Source organism: Poecilia reticulata, chromosome 6 (genome assembly GCF_904066995.2).
Source record: "Poecilia reticulata chromosome 6, P_reticulata-male-v2, whole genome shotgun sequence".
Lineage (NCBI taxonomy): Eukaryota > Metazoa > Chordata > Actinopteri > Cyprinodontiformes > Poeciliidae > Poecilia > Poecilia reticulata.
The window spans coordinates 25,256,196-25,273,941 of NC_088835.1; the positions used below are offsets into that span (position 1 = coordinate 25,256,196).

At 37.3% G+C, this 17,746-nt stretch overlaps 2 protein-coding genes across 6 annotated transcripts in view; one reads left to right on the forward strand and one right to left on the reverse strand.

Moving 5' to 3' along the window:
- Nucleotides 1–16,014, reverse strand: part of LOC103466485 (uncharacterized) — a 29,363-nt gene extending 13,349 nt beyond the window's left edge. Inside the window, exons 1-31 of the mRNA XM_081608493.1 lie at nt 15,888–16,014; nt 15,728–15,766; nt 15,364–15,625; nt 15,128–15,242; nt 13,953–14,043; nt 13,763–13,869; nt 13,464–13,677; nt 13,239–13,364; nt 12,443–12,560; nt 12,182–12,320; nt 11,946–12,050; nt 11,778–11,847; nt 11,531–11,668; nt 11,284–11,448; nt 11,114–11,208; nt 10,876–11,002; nt 10,537–10,789; nt 9,914–9,963; nt 9,724–9,824; nt 9,473–9,624; nt 9,232–9,370; nt 9,043–9,150; nt 8,089–8,268; nt 7,763–8,002; nt 7,481–7,637; nt 7,097–7,225; nt 6,564–6,708; nt 6,420–6,463; nt 6,134–6,310; nt 3,729–6,041; nt 807–3,422 (exon numbers count right to left, since the gene is read on the reverse strand). Coding sequence (XP_081464619.1) covers nt 807–3,422; nt 3,729–6,041; nt 6,134–6,310; nt 6,420–6,463; nt 6,564–6,708; nt 7,097–7,225; nt 7,481–7,637; nt 7,763–8,002; nt 8,089–8,268; nt 9,043–9,150; nt 9,232–9,370; nt 9,473–9,624; nt 9,724–9,824; nt 9,914–9,963; nt 10,537–10,789; nt 10,876–11,002; nt 11,114–11,208; nt 11,284–11,448; nt 11,531–11,668; nt 11,778–11,847; nt 11,946–12,050; nt 12,182–12,320; nt 12,443–12,560; nt 13,239–13,364; nt 13,464–13,677; nt 13,763–13,869; nt 13,953–14,043; nt 15,128–15,242; nt 15,364–15,625; nt 15,728–15,766; nt 15,888–15,966 — 8,794 coding nt within the window. The 5' untranslated portion in view covers nt 15,967–16,014. The remainder of the gene's footprint in view (nt 1–806; nt 3,423–3,728; nt 6,042–6,133; nt 6,311–6,419; nt 6,464–6,563; nt 6,709–7,096; nt 7,226–7,480; nt 7,638–7,762; nt 8,003–8,088; nt 8,269–9,042; nt 9,151–9,231; nt 9,371–9,472; nt 9,625–9,723; nt 9,825–9,913; nt 9,964–10,536; nt 10,790–10,875; nt 11,003–11,113; nt 11,209–11,283; nt 11,449–11,530; nt 11,669–11,777; nt 11,848–11,945; nt 12,051–12,181; nt 12,321–12,442; nt 12,561–13,238; nt 13,365–13,463; nt 13,678–13,762; nt 13,870–13,952; nt 14,044–15,127; nt 15,243–15,363; nt 15,626–15,727; nt 15,767–15,887) is intronic.
- saal1 (serum amyloid A-like 1) overlaps nt 1–17,746 on the forward strand; it is a 121,642-nt gene that overhangs the window by 14,785 nt on the left and 89,111 nt on the right. For 2 of the 5 annotated variants that reach the window (XM_008412078.3, XM_081608249.1), the window contains exons 2-3: nt 8,138–8,201; nt 12,237–12,317. The gene's annotated coding sequence lies outside the window, so the exon portion shown is untranslated. Of the gene's footprint in view, nt 1–8,137; nt 8,202–9,544; nt 9,637–10,895; nt 11,011–12,236; nt 12,318–17,746 lie in introns of those variants that run through there. The other 3 variants (XM_081608248.1, XM_081608246.1, XM_081608247.1) reach the window with 3 other exon arrangements.

A 17,746-nucleotide genomic window follows, 5' to 3' on the forward strand; every position in this document is an offset into this window, starting at 1 on the left:
TATGAGGTGTTGTAGTTGGTGTGCCTATTACAGGTCCAGTTTCTGGTTTTTTAGTGGTGTAGGTTACAATTTGTATATGAGGTGTTGAGGATGTTTCTTTAAACATTGTTGTGGTTCTCTCAGTCTCTATTGTTGGGGTACGTGTCTCTATATGAGGTGTTGTGGAGACGTTTTCTGTAATTATGGTTGTGGTTTCAGGTTTTGTAGTGCCAGTAGTTGTAGTTTCTACTTGATGCGTTGTACGTTTTGGTGTATTTATTGGTGTGGACTTTTCAGTCTCCGTTGTTGGTGTAGGTCTTTCTATGTAAGGTGTTGTGCCTGGTGTTGTGGTTGGTGTTTCTGAATGAGTTGTTGTTGTTGTGCTAGACACACAATTTAAATTGTAAGTGCAACATTTTATCCGAATTTCATAATCATAACATTGTGGAGGTGTTTGATCCTTATTATGACAGATTAGTCCATCTGTAGGGCTGCAGATTACATTTTGATTTAAATCTTTTAAAGGCACGTCTTTAAAAATTTTGGATCTGCATTGTATTTGTAGGGGTTTTCTACAAACACTCAAATCTGGATCAGAAATGTTTGCTAATCTTTCATAATCTCCATCTCTGTTGTGTTCGGGGTAGTCATTGTTAATCCAATTTGACCACTTGCAAATATAGCAGTCACTGGGTGATGCAGTAGATGTTTCGGGTGTGGTGGTAGTACTTTCAGTTTGAGCTGTTGTGACTGTGGATGTTTCAGTCTCTCTTCTTGGGGTAGGTGTTTCTATGTAAGGTGTTGTGGAGACTTTTTCTGTAATTATTTTGTGGTTGCAGGTTTTGTAGTGCCAGCAGTTGTAGTTTCTACATGAGGCGTTGTAGGTTTTGGCGTAATTATTAGTGTGGATTTTTCAGTCTCCACCGTAGGAGTAGGTGTTTCTATGTATGGTGTTGTGGAGACTTTTTCTGTAGTTTTTTTAGTGGTTGCAGGTTTTGTAGTGCCAGTAGTTGTAGTTTCTACATGAGGCGTTGTAGGTTTTGGTGTAATTATTGGTGTGGACTTTTCAGTTTCCATTGTTGGGGTAGGTGTCTCTATGTGAGGTGTTGTGGAGACGTTTTCTGTAATTATTGTTGTGGTTTCAGGTTTTTTAGTGCCAGTAGTTGTAGTTTCTACATGAGGCGTTGTAGGTTTTGGTGTAATTATTGTTGTGGATTTTTCAGTCTCCATCGTAGGAGTAGGTGTCTCTATGTATGGTGTTGTGGAGACTTTTTCTGTAGTTATTTTAGTGGTTGCCAGTTTTGTAGTGCCTGTAGTTGTAGTTTCTACATGAGACGTTGTAGGTTTTGTTGTAATTATTGTTGTGGGTTTTTCAGTCTCCATCGTAGGAGTAGGTGTCTCTATGTGAGGTGTTGTGGAGACGTTTTCTGTAATTATTTTTGTGGTTACAGGTTTTGTAGTGCCAGTAGTTGTAGTTTCTACATGAGGCGTTGTAGGTTTTGGTGTAATTATTGTTGTGGATTTTTCAGTCTCCATCGTAGGAGTAGGTGTCTCTATGTATGGTGTTGTGGAGACTTTTTCTGTAGTTATTTTAGTGGTTGCCGGTTTTGTAGTGCCAGTAGTTGTAGTTTCTACATGAGGCGTTGTAGGTTTTGGTGTAATTATTGTTGTGGGTTTTCCAGTCTCCATCGTAGGAGTAGGTGTCTCTATGTATGGTGTTGTGGAGACTTTTTCTGTAGTTATTTTAGTGGTTGCAGGTTTTGTAGTGCCAGTAGTTGTAGTTTCTACATGAGGCGTTGTAGGTTTTGGTGTAATTATTGTTGTGGGTTTTCCAGTCTCCATTGTTGGTGTAGGTGTCTCTATGTGAGGTGTTGTGGAGACGTTTTCTGTAATTATTTTTGTGGTTATAGGTTTTGTAGTGCCAGTAGTTGTAGTTTCTACATGAGGCGTTGTAGGTTTTGGTGTAATTATTGGTGTGGATTTTTCAGTCTCTCTTGTTGGTGTAGGTGTCTCTATATGAGGTGTTGTAGTTGGTGTGCCTATTACAGGTCCAGTTTCTGGTTTTTTAGTGGTGTAGGTTACAATTTGTATATGAGGTGTTGAGGATGTTTCTTTAAACATTGTTGTGGTTCTCTCAGTCTCTATTGTTGGGGTATGTGTCTCTATGAGAGGTGTTGTGGAGACGTTTTCTGTATTTATTGTTGTCGTTTCAGGTTTTGTAGTGCCAGTAGTTGTAGTTTCTACTTGAGGCGTTGTCGGTTTTGGTGTATTTATTGGTGTGGACTTTTCAGTCTCCGTTGTTGGTGTAGGTGTTTCTATGTAAGGTGTTGTGCCTGGTGTTGTGGTTGGTGTTTCTGAATTAATTGTTGTTGTGCTAGACACACAATGTAAATTGTAAGTGCAACATTTTATCCGAATTTCATAATCATAACATTGTGGAGGTGTTTGATCCTTATTATGACAGATTAGTCCATCTGTAGGGCTGCAGATTACATTTTGATTTAAATCTTTTAAAGGCACATCTTTAAAAATTTTGGATCTGCATTGTATTTGTAGGGGTTTTCTACAAACACTCAAATCTGGATCAGAAATGTTTGCTAATCTTTCATAATCTCCATCTCTGTTGTGTTCGGGGTAGTCATTGTTAATCCAATTTGACCACTTGCAAATATAGCAGTCACTGGGTGATGCAGTAGATGTTTCGGGTGTGGTGGTAGTACTTTCAGTTTGAGCTGTTGTGACTGTGGATGTTTCAGTCTCTCTTCTTGGGGTAGGTGTTTCTATGTAAGGTGTTGTGGAGACTTTTTCTGTAATTATTTTTGTGGTTGCAGGTTTTGTAGTGCCAGCAGTTGTAGTTTCTACATGAGGCGTTGTAGGTTTTGGCGTAATTATTAGTGTGGATTTTTCAGTCTCCACCGTAGGAGTAGGTGTTTCTATGTATGGTGTTGTGGAGACTTTTTCTGTAGTTTTTTTAGTGGTTGCAGGTTTTGTAGTGCCAGTAGTTGTAGTTTCTACATGAGGCGTTGTAGGTTTTGGTGTAATTATTGGTGTGGACTTTTCAGTTTCCATTGTTGGGGTAGGTGTCTCTATGTGAGGTGTTGTGGAGACGTTTTCTGTAATTATTGTTGTGGTTTCAGGTTTTTTAGTGCCAGTAGTTGTAGTTTCTACATGAGGCGTTGTAGGTTTTGGTGTAATTATTGTTGTGGATTTTTCAGTCTCCATCGTAGGAGTAGGTGTCTCTATGTATGGTGTTGTGGAGACTTTTTCTGTAGTTATTTTAGTGGTTGCCAGTTTTGTAGTGCCTGTAGTTGTAGTTTCTACATGAGACGTTGTAGGTTTTGTTGTAATTATTGTTGTGGGTTTTTCAGTCTCCATCGTAGGAGTAGGTGTCTCTATGTGAGGTGTTGTGGAGACGTTTTCTGTAATTATTTTTGTGGTTACAGGTTTTGTAGTGCCAGTAGTTGTAGTTTCTACATGAGGCGTTGTAGGTTTTGGTGTAATTATTGTTGTGGATTTTTCAGTCTCCATCGTAGGAGTAGGTGTCTCTATGTATGGTGTTGTGGAGACTTTTTCTGTAGTTATTTTAGTGGTTGCAGGTTTTGTAGTGCCAGTAGTTGTAGTTTCTACATGAGGCGTTGTATGTTTTGGTGTAATTATTGTTGTGGATTTTTCAGTCTCCATCGTAGGAGTAGGTGTTTCTATGTATGGTGTTGTGGAGACTTTTTCTGTTGTTATTTTAGTGGTGGCAGGTTTTGTAGTGCCAGTAGTTGTAGTTTCCACATGAGGCGTTGTAGGTTTTGGTGTAATTATTGTTGTGGGTTTTCCAGTCTCCATTGTTGGGGTAGGTGTCTCTATGTGAGGTGTTGTGGAGACGTTTTCTGTAATTATTGTTGTGGTTTCAGGTTTTGTAGTGCCAGTAGTTGTAGTTTCCACATGAGGCGTTGTAGGTTTTGGTGTAATTATTGTTGTGGGTTTTCCAGTCTCCATTGTTGGGGTAGGTGTCTCTATGTGAGGTGTTGTGGAGACGTTTTCTGTAATTATTGTTGTGGTTTCAGGGTTTGTAGTGCCAGTAGTTGTAGTTTCTACATGCGGCGTTGTAGGTTTTGGTGTAATTATTGTTGTGGATTTTTCAGTCTCCATCGTAGGAGTAGGTGTCTCTATGTATGGTGTTGTGGAGACTTTTTCTGTAGTTATTTTAGTGGTTGCAGGTTTTGTAGTGCCAGTAGTTGTAGTTTCTACATGAGGCGTTGTATGTTTTGGTGTAATTATTGTTGTGGATTTTTCAGTCTCCATCGTAGGAGTAGGTGTTTCTATGTATGGTGTTGTGGAGACTTTTTCTGTTGTTATTTTAGTGGTGGCAGGTTTTGTAGTGCCAGTAGTTGTAGTTTCCACATGAGGCGTTGTAGGTTTTGGTGTAATTATTGTTGTGGGTTTTCCAGTCTCCATTGTTGGGGTAGGTGTCTCTATGTGAGGTGTTGTGGAGACGTTTTCTGTAATTATTGTTGTGGTTTCAGGGTTTGTAGTGCCAGTAGTTGTAGTTTCTACATGAGGCGTTGTAGGTTTTGGTGTAATTATTGTTGTGGGTTTTCCAGTCTCCATTGTTGGGGTAGGTGTCTCTATGTGAGGTGTTGTGGAGACGTTTTCTGTAATTATTGTTGTGGTTTCAGGGTTTGTAGTGCCAGTAGTTGTAGTTTCTACATGCGGCGTTGTAGGTTTTGATGTAATTATTGTTGTGGGTTTTCCAGTCTCCATTGTTGGGGTAGGTGTCTCCATGTGAGGTGTTGTGGAGACGTTTTCTGTATTTATTGTTGTCGTTTCAGGTTTTGTAGTGCCAGTAGTTGTAGTTTCTACATGAGGCGTTGTAGGTTTTGTTGTAATTATTGTTGTGGGTTTCCCAGTCTCCATTGTTGGGATAGGTGTCTCTATGTGAGGTGTTGTGGAGACGTTTTCTGTAGTTATTTTTGTGGTAACAGGTTTTGTAGTGCCAGTAGTTGTAGTTTCTACATGAGGCGTTGTAGGTTTTGTTGTAATTATTGTTGTGGGTTTCCCAGTCTCCATTGTTGGGGTAGGTGTCTCTATATGAGGTGTTGTAGTTGGTGTGCCTATTACAGGTCCAGTTTCTGGTTTTTTAGTGGTGTAGGTTACAATTTGTATATGAGGTGTTGAGGATGTTTCTTTAAACATTGTTGTGGTTCTCTCAGTCTCTATTGTTGGGGTATGTGTCTCTATGTGAGGTGTTGTGGAGACGTTTTCTGTAATTATGGTTGTGGTTTCAGGTTTTGTAGTGCCAGTAGTTGTAGTTTCTACTTGAGGCGTTGTCGGTTTTGGTGTATTTATTGGTGTGGACTTTTCAGTCTCCCTTGTTGGTGTAGGTGTTTCTATGTAAGGTGTTGTGCCTGGTGTTGTGGTTGGTGTTTCTGAATTTATTGTTGTTGTTGTGCTAGACACACAATGTAAATTGTAAGTGCAACATTTTATCCGAATTTCATAATCATAACATTGTGGAGGTGTTTGATCCTTATTATGACAGATTAGTCCATCAGTAGGGCTGCAGATTATATTTTGATTTAAATCTTTTAAAGGCACATCTTTAAAAATTTTGGATCTGCATTGTATTTGTAGGGGTTTTCTACAAACACTCAAATCTGGATCAGAAATGTTTGCTAATCTTTCATAATCTCCATCTCTGTTGTGTTCGGGGTAGTCATTGTTAATCCAATTTGACCACTTGCAAATATAGCAGTCACTGGGTGATGCAGTAGATGTTTCGGGTGTGGTGGTAGTACTTTCAGTTTGAGCTGTTGTGACTGTGGATGTTTCAGTCTCTCTTCTTGGGGTAGGTGTTTCTATGTAAGGTGTTGTGGTTGATACTATTTCAGTTTTGGGACTTTCAGTGACTGTAGAAGTTGATGAAGATGGATGTAAAGTGGACAAAGGCACAGTTGTCGTTTTAGATCTTGTGGAAAATCTTGGAGTTGAATAAGTCAGAATTGATGTTACTGCTTGGGTTGTGAGTGTTGGGATAGGTGCAGTTGTAGTTACAGGCTGCTTTGTAGTACTTGCTGTGAAGAAACATGAGAACAAAGATAAATTAAAGTTAATTCAAAACACTAAAATTAATCCTCACACAGCTTTTATATGTGTCTTATCTTACCAGTTGTGGTAAATGTAAAAGGTGTTGTTGTTGATGTATATATGCATGGTGCCATTTTTACTATAATGGTTCCATTTGGTCCACAAACACCCGAGATGCAGGTTCCATCTCCATCATGTGTTTCATAGACTGTATCGCCATATTTGTAGGTTTTATTCATGTATACACAGGTGCACGCTACAAAATAATGACATGGCACATGACAATTTGTCTTCAACAATTTTTCTGACAGTGACAAAAATCTAGCTCTTGGTTTGCATATCATATGCACGTATTTTTGCCTTACCATTCAAATCATAAATACATGTCAGCTGTGTTGAAGAGCAAGAACTGTGAGAAAAGGAAATAAGTTTATTTTCATGTTTTAGGTACATATTGTTTATGAATCTTGTTCCCTTACTAAAATTTTATATATTTGAGAGGATCCTACCACTTGTGACAATTTGCAGACATTGACTCTCCTTCCTTGTAATGGTTTTCATCTTCATCATAGCAGCCGCACTCTTTCTCAGACACACACTTCATGCTAGCTTCATCAAAAAAAGGCTGCTCCCGCAGGCATGATGGATAACATCCTTAAAAAGTAAATTCATTTTGGAAAGCACACAAAAGGTTTAGTAATTTCTTTAGCCTTTTTTTCAGATTTCAGATAATCTTCATGTGTTCTGCATGGCGAGGTGATCTGCTGAAGCACTAACATAGTGTGAGGATATAGATGAAGAAACAAAGATTTGCTTCTGTTTGAAGCACTTAGTACATTTTGACAGGCAGCAAAATATGAAAGGGGCTTGCAGTGGAAGTTTGTAAAAGGCCCTAATGATTTCAGTAAGCATCCCCAATTTTAACTGTGATAGTTTAATGGGATTTACCTGAAGAGTATTTACAAATCTGACATCGAATATCATTGTCACCAGTCTAATATAATTAAAGATTTTAAATGTTTTTCTTTCATATCACTCTTACCTTCCAGTGGTGGAAGTTTATTGTAGCATTTCCCTGAAGGATTCCTACATGTCTTCATGCATGACTTTCCACATGGAGCATAGTGCCACTCACACTCTCCATCAGGGTTGTAGTAGTCACAGAATAGAGCTGATAAAACAGAACACAAGTAAGTTGAAAGTATTTGTTCAAGATACAAGACATTGTAATTTTTTTTCCAGAAAATAAATAGTAAGAGCCTATATTTTTAAGTTCATACACCCAGCAAAAAGCAATCTTGTTATCTGTACTGTGTTTTATTTTTTATTTTCAAACATGACAAACTACCCATCAGCCATCAGAGTTCCCAAGCACCAACACGGATCATTTCTTTTCTGCCTTTTCAGAAACCCAATCCAAACTTACGGCAGATGGTGGGGGTTCTCCACTTCACACAGGCTCCAGCTTCATTACATGCTTCTGCATATGCTCCTACAGCTGAGCAGAAACACTCACAATCTCCTCCCGTGTTGCAGGCACACGTATCTGCCACACAAGCCTCATAGTACTGTTCTGGCTCCACCTTTTTAGAAAAACGTAATTGTAAATGCAGGTAAAAAATGAAAAGTATTGTTCTCTAGTTGGTTATGCAAGATCATCTCTTTATTTACACTATCATTAGCGTTTCATATCCTTAGTTTTTCTCACCTTGTCATGGCAGGCAGAAAACACTTCACTTTTGATAATGCTGCAGTGTTTTTCTGCCCATGCACGTCTTTGAGAGTACAGAGCACACGGGCTCAGTGTGGTGTTTACATCTGAGCAGGAGGGAGACAGTTTCCAGCTGTTTCCAAACTCTGTTGGATTAACTACTATTTCGTTACTTCTGGTAGTGAAATCATTCTTGATAGCCCCATCATAATTTCCACACAGGCCACAGACTTTGCCCTGCCATCAAATAAAAGCATGCTCGTTTCTGAATTGAAAGCTCTCAAATATTTATTCAGGAAACTCTAGATGTCCTCCTCACTCACCTTGAATGCGGAGCTGAGTTTGATCATGATTGTTGTTTTCTTATTCCAGATGAGAAGAAGACCATTATTTGCCTCAATGACGACATATATACCCATAGTGTGGACTTTAAAAGGTATGTCAATCCCCTTGCTTTGACTGATAACTTTGACACTTTCATCTGACAGTACAATTTCTTTCCTCTAAAACGATAAATAAAGCAAATAAACACCAAATGAAACATTCACACTCAATCAGATGCTTAAAACTTTAGCTGGACAGCTTGAGGCGCTCCAGTTATATCTAAAAATGTTAAGGAAAGTTATTTTCTTTATAAACTAAAAATTGTTAAAACAAAAAATCATGACAACCTCTCCAGGTGTGGCTCAACATGTGGGGAAAAATTTTACAAGAAAAAATTAACTCCAAACATTTTGCCAACTTCACCAAACCTGTACAGGAAACGAAATTATAGATAACAGATACAAAATAAGGAGACAGAATCTTGTCTCCTTAATATTTAAAAATGTATATTTTTTAAAATATTAGTTTTTTATTTAAAAATACAATAAAAATATACAATAATTTTTTAAATAGTAAAATGTTATTTAAAATGTATATATAAAAAGAAGGAAGTATGATTTAAGGTATTCATGGAGATGCTTCATGGTCACAGTGTTTTTATTTGTTATTTTTTACTTGAGTTTAAAGAACAGAGGTCACATCAGATGGAACAAATGTGTAGTAACCGCAATGTTGGTTAAATCATAGTTGTCGATTTGCTCTATGATGGGAGGCTAGCTTTCCTACATTTTGAGAACTCCTGGTTTAAACCATTACTTTTTACAACTTAAAAAAATAATAGTTTTTATAGTTTAGTATCATCAAATTTTTTTCTTGCATTTAAGCACTGATCACCAGCCAAGAAAACTTAGTATTTTGTGAAAGCAATGCAGTGTTTCTCCAAATTTACATACCCCCAAGTAGAGTTTAATACTGGTGGAGCAAATGCTTTCACTATCAAAACATGGGATGTTTTCAGTCCGGACTCTGAAGGTGCCATTCACATCGTCTCCACAATAATCCTGCAACAATTCAAAGTCAGTTTAACAAAACTTACCTTGACACAAGAACAACAACAACAACAAAAACACAACAAACGATACCTGAGAGAAGATGTAGCCACAATCCCCCTTAAAGGCAAATTTCTTTTTATCAAAAGTAATATAATGCCCCTCTCCATATATGGTGCAGGTTGCACCACAGTCATTTTCTGTGCATTCCCATTTCCTGTTTTTGCATGTGCTAGGATTTTAATCAATATATGAAGTTAATAGTCAAAAGAGACAGAATGATGTGAAATGTGTAGAAATCTGGTACTTGTTAAATGTGCAAATGAAATCTCACCATGTATTACAGTCCGCTTGGATTTTTTCTCCTGAGTTATAGTATTTTCCATCATGGGGGCAAGGACAGTCTTCCTCTTCTACACAGCCTCCGTTCCCATCTGACAGCAGGCCATTGGGACACACACACCCTGAGACGCACTGTGAACTCACCTGCGCAATATGGTTAATTTGTTTACAGTTTATTTAGTTGCTTAAATGTATAAGTACTCTATATTTAGAAGCATTAAACTGCCAGCATCTCAGTCTTACACATTCGGAGTCCACTGTGTTGCAGCTATTCTGGCACTCCGACCCCTTTTCCTTTGGCTTTGCTTTTGAGCAATCGAAGAAAACCATGGGACTGGTGCATGCTGATGAGAGTGATACAGCGTTAAAAGAAACTGCAATCTAAAGCATTCTGTTGTTTAAACTTGTCTTTACTGAAGCACTTTATGCTTACACTTAGCTACTGGCTCTCCTTTACAAATAAATTTTCCAGCGTGGCAGGTGCTGAATAGCAAGACAGAAAAAAATATATGTTAAACAAAATTAAAAGAGTGTAATTGCAAAGTCTTTAAATTGGTATTGATTCAAAACACAAAAAATGTTTTGTCCTTAAAATTTATTTTTATCCCATTTCCCTACAAAAAGTATTTTTTTATACTTCAAAGCACATACATAAATAATGGTTCAAAATATAGGAGTAATTTGCTTTAAGTAGAGCAAACAGGTATAGTCTGTTGGTGCAGTCAATATTAAAATGACAAGATAGGTATTTCAAAATACTACGCAGTTGCTCTGGGTATGTAAATTTTGTTCTTCATGTGACAGCACAAAAAGAGAGGATTTCAATTATTTCTCAGCATTTAGACCACTTGAAAAATAAAGGTAAGACCTGGACTTGAATATTCCACACCAATTATATATTCCTAAAAACATTACGCAATTTGAAAACCTTTACTTAATTTCTGAAGCACCAAAAATAAGCAGTATTATATTTCTACAAAATATTACCTACATTTTATCTTGTCTTTTGAGTATGACATGTTAGTATGCCCCTTGCTGACACCTAGTAGTCCTTACCATGTTCGTCCTTGGACATTGGCCGTCTCCCCAGGCTGTACCACTGTGTTTCCTGCCTGACAGGAGCACTCTGAAGCTGATACACAAACTCCTTCCTCATTTAGAAAAGATCCTTTAGCACAACCACAGCCATCAACTGGGGTAACCTCAACCTTGCAAGTCGCGTCCGACTGACTCAGAGAGCGGCAAGTTCGACCGCAGTGCGTCATTTTGTAATTGTACACAAGTGTCGAAGGGCATGTCATGTATTTGTCTGTTGAAAAAGTAAATGAATATTTGGTGCGTTATTGCTTTAATTAGGCTGCACATTTCTATCTATTTTGTTTATCTTAGACATACCGCAAACATCTTTTCTCCAGCCTTTCAGGAATACACCTTCAGCAACACATGCGTGGACATATGAGGACAAGGCGGCACACATGCAGTCCTCGCTGTTTTCACAGGCACAAGTGTCATAAATGCAAGTCTGTGAAGGCAAATGACATGACATTAGATTAAAAATTACAAAGTATGGGAAATGAAGTGCAAAACGAAAAAAATTGAAATTAGATATGCACAGAAAGCGCTACATGCTTACAGCTAAGTACTCTTGTGGGTCTATTTTAGAATGGCATTGTGAAAAAATCCCATTTGTGTCTGACAGGCGGGAGCACCAGGTTTTTGCATATTTGTCTACAAAAGAAAAAAGAATAAGTTAATTGTTGGAGCACTATGGGTGACATATGGATAACTGTGTCAATGACTTACTCTTGTCAATGCTTAAAGTGCAGGGATCTGTAAGGTCATTTTCAACATCTGGACAATTTGGTTTGGCCCGCCATGTGTTGGCAAATGCCACTGGTGTGCTTTCAGGAAGTCCACTTGTAGTTTTGAAGTCATCTTGTGAGTTATCATTGAAATCTCCACAAAGACCTACAAAATTATAACTCTTAAACTTGAGGCCCAATTAAAAACACAAACACACAATCTTGAAACTCCTAAAGAATAGACATACCCATAACTTTACTCTTCAGGGAGACATCAGCTCTGATGTAGAGCTGCATGATTGGTACGACCTGAATCTCGAGATCAAGTCCAAAGTTTGTGTGGATGATGGTAAAGAATGTAGAGGGACGGAAGATTTTAATGTCACCTGCAAATGGAAAGAAACGTATAAAATCTCAAATATTTCATTAAACTTCGAGCAAATGCAGTTTGTTACATTTTCACTGAAAAAGGCACACTAAAAAACATCTACTCACCCAAGAAAAAAGGAAGTTCAAAGACCCGTTGGTTATACAAGACTTCATTTCTGTCTTTAACTTCAATTACCTTTGGGAAAACACAAGTTACTATCACAAGGCAGTAAATTTTACATAAACGCAGACATCTAAATATATAGTCTCATCCATGTGTGACAAATATTTTACCGTGTGATTTTGATACAGCAGAGTGATGGCAGACAGGCAAGTTGATTTATCAGACCTTTCACATTTGTTGAAATCACCAAGCACAGTAAAAGCATTGTCTTCAATCTAAAGCCACAAGGTGAACAATACATTCAGATATCAAATAATTATCTGATTGGAATTTAATATAATTCAGCTTAAAAAACCCAAACATTTATTTTCTATTTATTTCATGTGTTTTATTAATATTTCTTTACCTTGGACAAAACATAGGAACATTTTCCATGGAAATTGTATGTCTTATCATCATAGGTGGAGAAGTGAGAGCCTCCTCTGATGGAACAGACAGCAGGACAGTTTGCATCTACGCAGCTCCACTCACCCTTTGAACAGGTGCTGTAAAAAGACACATTTTGTTGGCAATTCACTGGATTTCCCATTTCAGAAACGGATATTGAAGTATACTGTAATTTGTTTTTATTTATTTTTTCATTCATTCATTCATTTATTTAATTTACCAGTTTTGACATGCCATCATGATTGATTCCCCAGTATTGTATGTCTCGCCTTTGTGGAAACATGGGCACTCCTCAACAGGAACACATCCACTTTCTGAGATATCATCAAAGATTGTACCTTAGAGGAGACAAGCATTAGTTGTTAATTATTATTGTCAATGTTATAACACTAATATAATCCAGATCAAATTCTGTAAGTGTTACATATGTGGGAGTGTTGGGTTTTGACACTAACAGATGCACAATTGTTTTAAATGGTTTCAAGGGTTACGGTTTAAACTTTAAAATTTTAAACATTTACATTGTTTTTTGATTCTCTTCGAATCAAAAGACTCATCCAAATATCCTATAATGTTAGTGTGACAGTGTTAATGTTAAAGACGTTATGAATAGTTTTTTGTAATAGATTGTACAATGACCCATTGTAATAACTTGTACAAGCAGGGAGCTGCTTCAATCAAAGGTTCTGACCTATTTCATATTTCAACACTCAAAATAGTTTTACTACTCTGTGCTTTTACTTATCTTTCTAATCTAAAAGTTTGCCAACTACTGCTTCAATAAGGTAGCATGCTAGGGATGAGAACATGTAAGAGCTCTTTTAAAGAACACTACAGTACTATTGTGTACTTAACAAAATAAATACAACTGTTAAGGCTTAGGTATTGCTAAGAGTGCACATTTATAAAAGGCTTAACTTGACAATCTAACTATGGAACATAAATAACACGACAAATGTGTATCTATAAAATATTGAACAGCTGGATTACAAATCAATATTAACTGTGAAACTAACCAGAAGGACAGAAACATCCGTCGATACAGTGCTCATCACACAGCTGACTTTTCTGCCGGTATTTGCAGGTGTCAATGCAGGGACTGCCACACTCCTTATACTCCATGTTGAAAGGGCATGTTTTTTCTACTCAGAACATAAAAAATAGGTATTGCAATATGTGTTGCAATGACTCTAATGTAGCTGTAGTACAAATATACAGTTCAAAACTTTTTCATCTCTTACCACACAGTTGTTTTGTCTTCCACTGCTTTGGCTGTCCACCTGCATGGGCGCACTGCCGGGCGTACTCAGACACAGTCGAACACAAGCATGCACTGCTGTTGCTGTTGCAGTAACAGTAGTCTTTCACACAAGCTTCCATGAAGGACCCGGAGTCAATTAGTTTGCGACAGCTTTTAAATTCAGGTCCTGACAGCAACTTCTTGCAGAGTTTTTGCTGTAAGTTTAAGTTTGTCATACGCATTAATTGAATGAAATTATCAATCTAAAACAGCTTCAAAATGTCAAATTTTTGAAATTACCCCATCTGAACAATTCGCATTAGCCTGGTAAGAAACTACTTTACAAGTTTCAGTGGGACTATCAACTTTCCAGCTCAACGCATATTCTTCAGGACTTATGGAAGCCGCTGTGTTGAGAAGAAAAACAAGATTGTCAACTTTGATACATGTGTGTCCATTCGTGTGTGAAGCGTATGCATTAAGAACATACCTGACTGGACAAACTCATCATAAAGCTTGAGTTCATTGAAGTCACCACACAGGCCGCAGGTCTGATTCTTAAATTTGGCATCCATCTCCACCTTAAATGCATATGAAATTGAGATCTAAGTCAAATTCAGATTTTCAGATGGAATCTTGGTCCGTCTGTTTATACATGGCTCGAGCTTTGCTGTAACTGCCTATCTTTTAGTACTCAGCGCTCACAGTTGGATGAACACCAAAGGGCAAACATTTACAAAACAGCAGTACAAACATTCTCTGACACTTGTTTAATATGCTGTCATTCAAAAGTAGTTTGCTTAACTATCAAATAACTTTTCCTTTTCAAACACATTTCATTTTAATTAAAAATGCTTCTAAATCTTTCTTGATGACCACTGATCAGAAGATATTTACATAATCTTACAAACATATAAACTTTATAACAAAGGCATTCTAACTGGTAAAGAAAATTTTAATGATTGATTATGAATATTTCAGTAAAATGTGGATTTCATGCAAAGCTACAGAAATGTATTTTAGAGTACTTTAGTTTTTTTATTTTTTTTATTCAAAGATGGGATTTAACATTATTTTATAGACTTGTGATGAGGGCCATATATTTTCTATTTTGTCAGTCAATGAATAATGAGTTTTGCCTTATGTCCAGATAATGTATGATTATTTACACGTCACTAAGGAAAACGCTAAAGTGTCACAGCTACCTTTCACTCTAGATGTGCCAAAAAACTCTAGATGTGGCTGTATAATTGGATTGCATTAAAATTTACTGGGTCAGTTTGAAATAATTTGGATTATACACAACTGAGTATGAACTCAACCAACCAGTCTTGCAAATGGACTGAACTTATATTTCACCTTTTCCAATGATTTTGACCACTCAAAGTGCTTTACACTAGAATTCGCACTCACAAACGCTCACACATTTATACACCGATACGCAGATTGGTAGGCAATTTGGGGTTAAATTGCCTTGCCCAAGGACACATTGACATGAGGCAGGAGGAAGCTGGAATCGAACCTACAACCTTCAAGACGACTACTCTACCCACACAGCCACAGTCACCCCATAAAATATCAAAACATCTTGCAAAACAATTTCTTGTAAGCAGTATATAAGTTGAACTAAATAAAAAATTGTTTAACAAAGCATACAAAACTTACCCAGAGGGAGTCCTTTTGATTCCACATTAATGTCAGACCCAACTTAGCCTCGACTTTAATATAGGACATGGTTTCCTCAATTGAAATGCCACCCTGACTGAATGGCATGGAGACACTGGAAAAGAAGAATAAGCAATTACAGTCTGTACATAAAACATGAATCATAAGTATAATCTTCAGATTAACTAGTATCTTAGAAGAAAAAACATAACCCCCCTCTCCCCCAATAAACTCACGGTTCATTCATGACCGTAACGGAAGTGTTGGCAAACTCCACCACAATCCCTTCCAGTTTCATCAGAATTCTGGAGATGGAGATTTCCCCATCCACTTCCTGTCGCTGGAGCTGAATATTGAAACTCTCATAGCTGCCCTTACACTGGGATGTAAAGATGTAGTTACAGGTGGAGGGAAGGTGGAAGAAATCCCCATCAAAAGTCTTGTAAAGAAAGTTCCCCCATGTACTGCAGAACTGGTTGATGTGGGAACCTCTCGCTTCTGTTTTTTTTAGGACAGTATTTTCATTATAGAGAAATTCAAGGTACACAAATAGATTTATCTGGAGAAAGAATCAAATATATTGTTTATTTAAATCTTCACCTTTAATCACTGCCATTTTTCCCACTTTTTGAAATTCTACTATAAAAAGAAGAAAGACATTTTTTCAGTTAGACAAAAATTGCAAATTAAAATGAGAATAAGGTTTTATGTAGCCACTGGCAGGTATAGAGCTCTCATAAGTTCTTATTAATTTACGTACCAGAGGAGACTGCAGATAGTCCAAGGCTTAGAATGAGCCATGGTAGCGCCCATTCTAGAAGGCGCCTGACTCCTCTCATGGTTCCTCAGTCGTCCCTGTCCTGTGTTGGATACTTGAGCCAACTAGTGCACTTCAGATGCATTATGTTATATATTCCTGTGGTGTTTACAATTTAGGAGGGGTTAACAATATTGTGGGTGTCAACGTTTGTGACTTTGGTTTCCATGAATATCACTCCCAAGAAAAGGTATTAGAGTTACTAATAGCTTTCCATCTTTGTTTATTTAGAGTAGCATTATCAGCTGAAGCTTTGGGAAATGTTTTGGTCATTAGACAATGACACAAAAATTGGGTGTACAGTTAGAGTAACAATAGTATTTTAGGATTACACACTTAGTGACGAACCAAAGTATTTGGACTTGAGGGTTGTGGCGCCATTGCAACAATCCTTAGAAAACATTGTTTTTATAAGATTAATCTATACTTTAGTGTACCATGCACTGATCAAACATTTGCTCAAGTCTGTCTTCGCCCTTAAACTTGTTTCCCTAGTGTTATGTTTAGTAAATCCCCACAAGTAAATGTATATATATAAAAGAATTAAACTGAATTGTTTCCAGGGTGGTTTTTCAGGAAAGCCATCCTGGTTTTATATATATATATATATATATATATATATATATATATATATATATATATATATATATATATATATATATATATATATATAAATAATTAGGTTATGCCTCTGCATAACCTGAAGCTCTATTGTTCCTCTGAAGGAAAAAGATCATGATGACGCCCCTCCCCTTTGCTGTGTAAAGGTGGGGTTTCCCTGTCATGCCAGTAACGCTGAAAGCCATCAGGGCTGTCAAGATAATTTTTTTCTCAGAGAGTAAAAATTTCTTCCGCCTTTCAATCAGTCAATCAGTCAAGTTTTTTTGTATAGCACATTTCAGCAACAAACCAGTTCAAAGTGCTTTACATCATAAAAATACAAAAACAAAAAGTCATAAAAACAACATACAGTCGACAATTGAAAACAAGTAATAAACATTACATTATGGTGAGTGCCATCGTACGTAATTGATGTATTTGGTGGTGGAACACTGACCAACGTCAGTGTTGGTCAGTGTTGGTCAGTGTTAGTCAGTGTTAAGTGTTGAACCTTAATAAATGTTGAACTATTTATTAAGGTTCAACAGTAACTCTACACAGGTGAATTTTTAGCCTTGATTTAAAGGAACTCAGTGTTTTGGTTGTTCTGGACGTTCCAGATTTGTGGTGCAAAGAAGCCGAATGCTGCTTCTCCATGTTTGGTTCTGGTTCTAGTTATGCAGAACAGACCAGAACCAAAAAACCTGAGTGGTCTGAAAAGTTGATACAACAACAGGAGATCTTTAATGTATTTTGGTGTCAAATCTCTTGGTGATTTATAAACTAATAACTGTATTTTAAAGTAAATTCTCTGAACTACTAGGATTTTAGAACTGGGGTGATGTGCTCTATCTTCCTGGTTTTAGTAAGAACCCAAGCAGCAGTTTTGTGGATTAGATGTAGCTGTCTGATAGATTTTTTTAGGCATGCCTGTGAAGGGACTGTTGCAGTAATCAATGCAACTAAAGACATTGTCCCATGTTTGATGTTCTCGTACAAACTCCGAATGGGCAATTACATGTAACTGAAGATGTCTCCCAAGATGCCTTTTCTTGCAGATGTCACATAGTTATGAGACTGGAATTGGCACCAGTGACAAGCTTAATTTGTGACAACAATCGCCCAGTCTCCTGATGGACAGAAAATTGGCTCAGGGCCGGTCACATATTTTGGGGTATACTACTCAAGTTTTTTGCTTCATA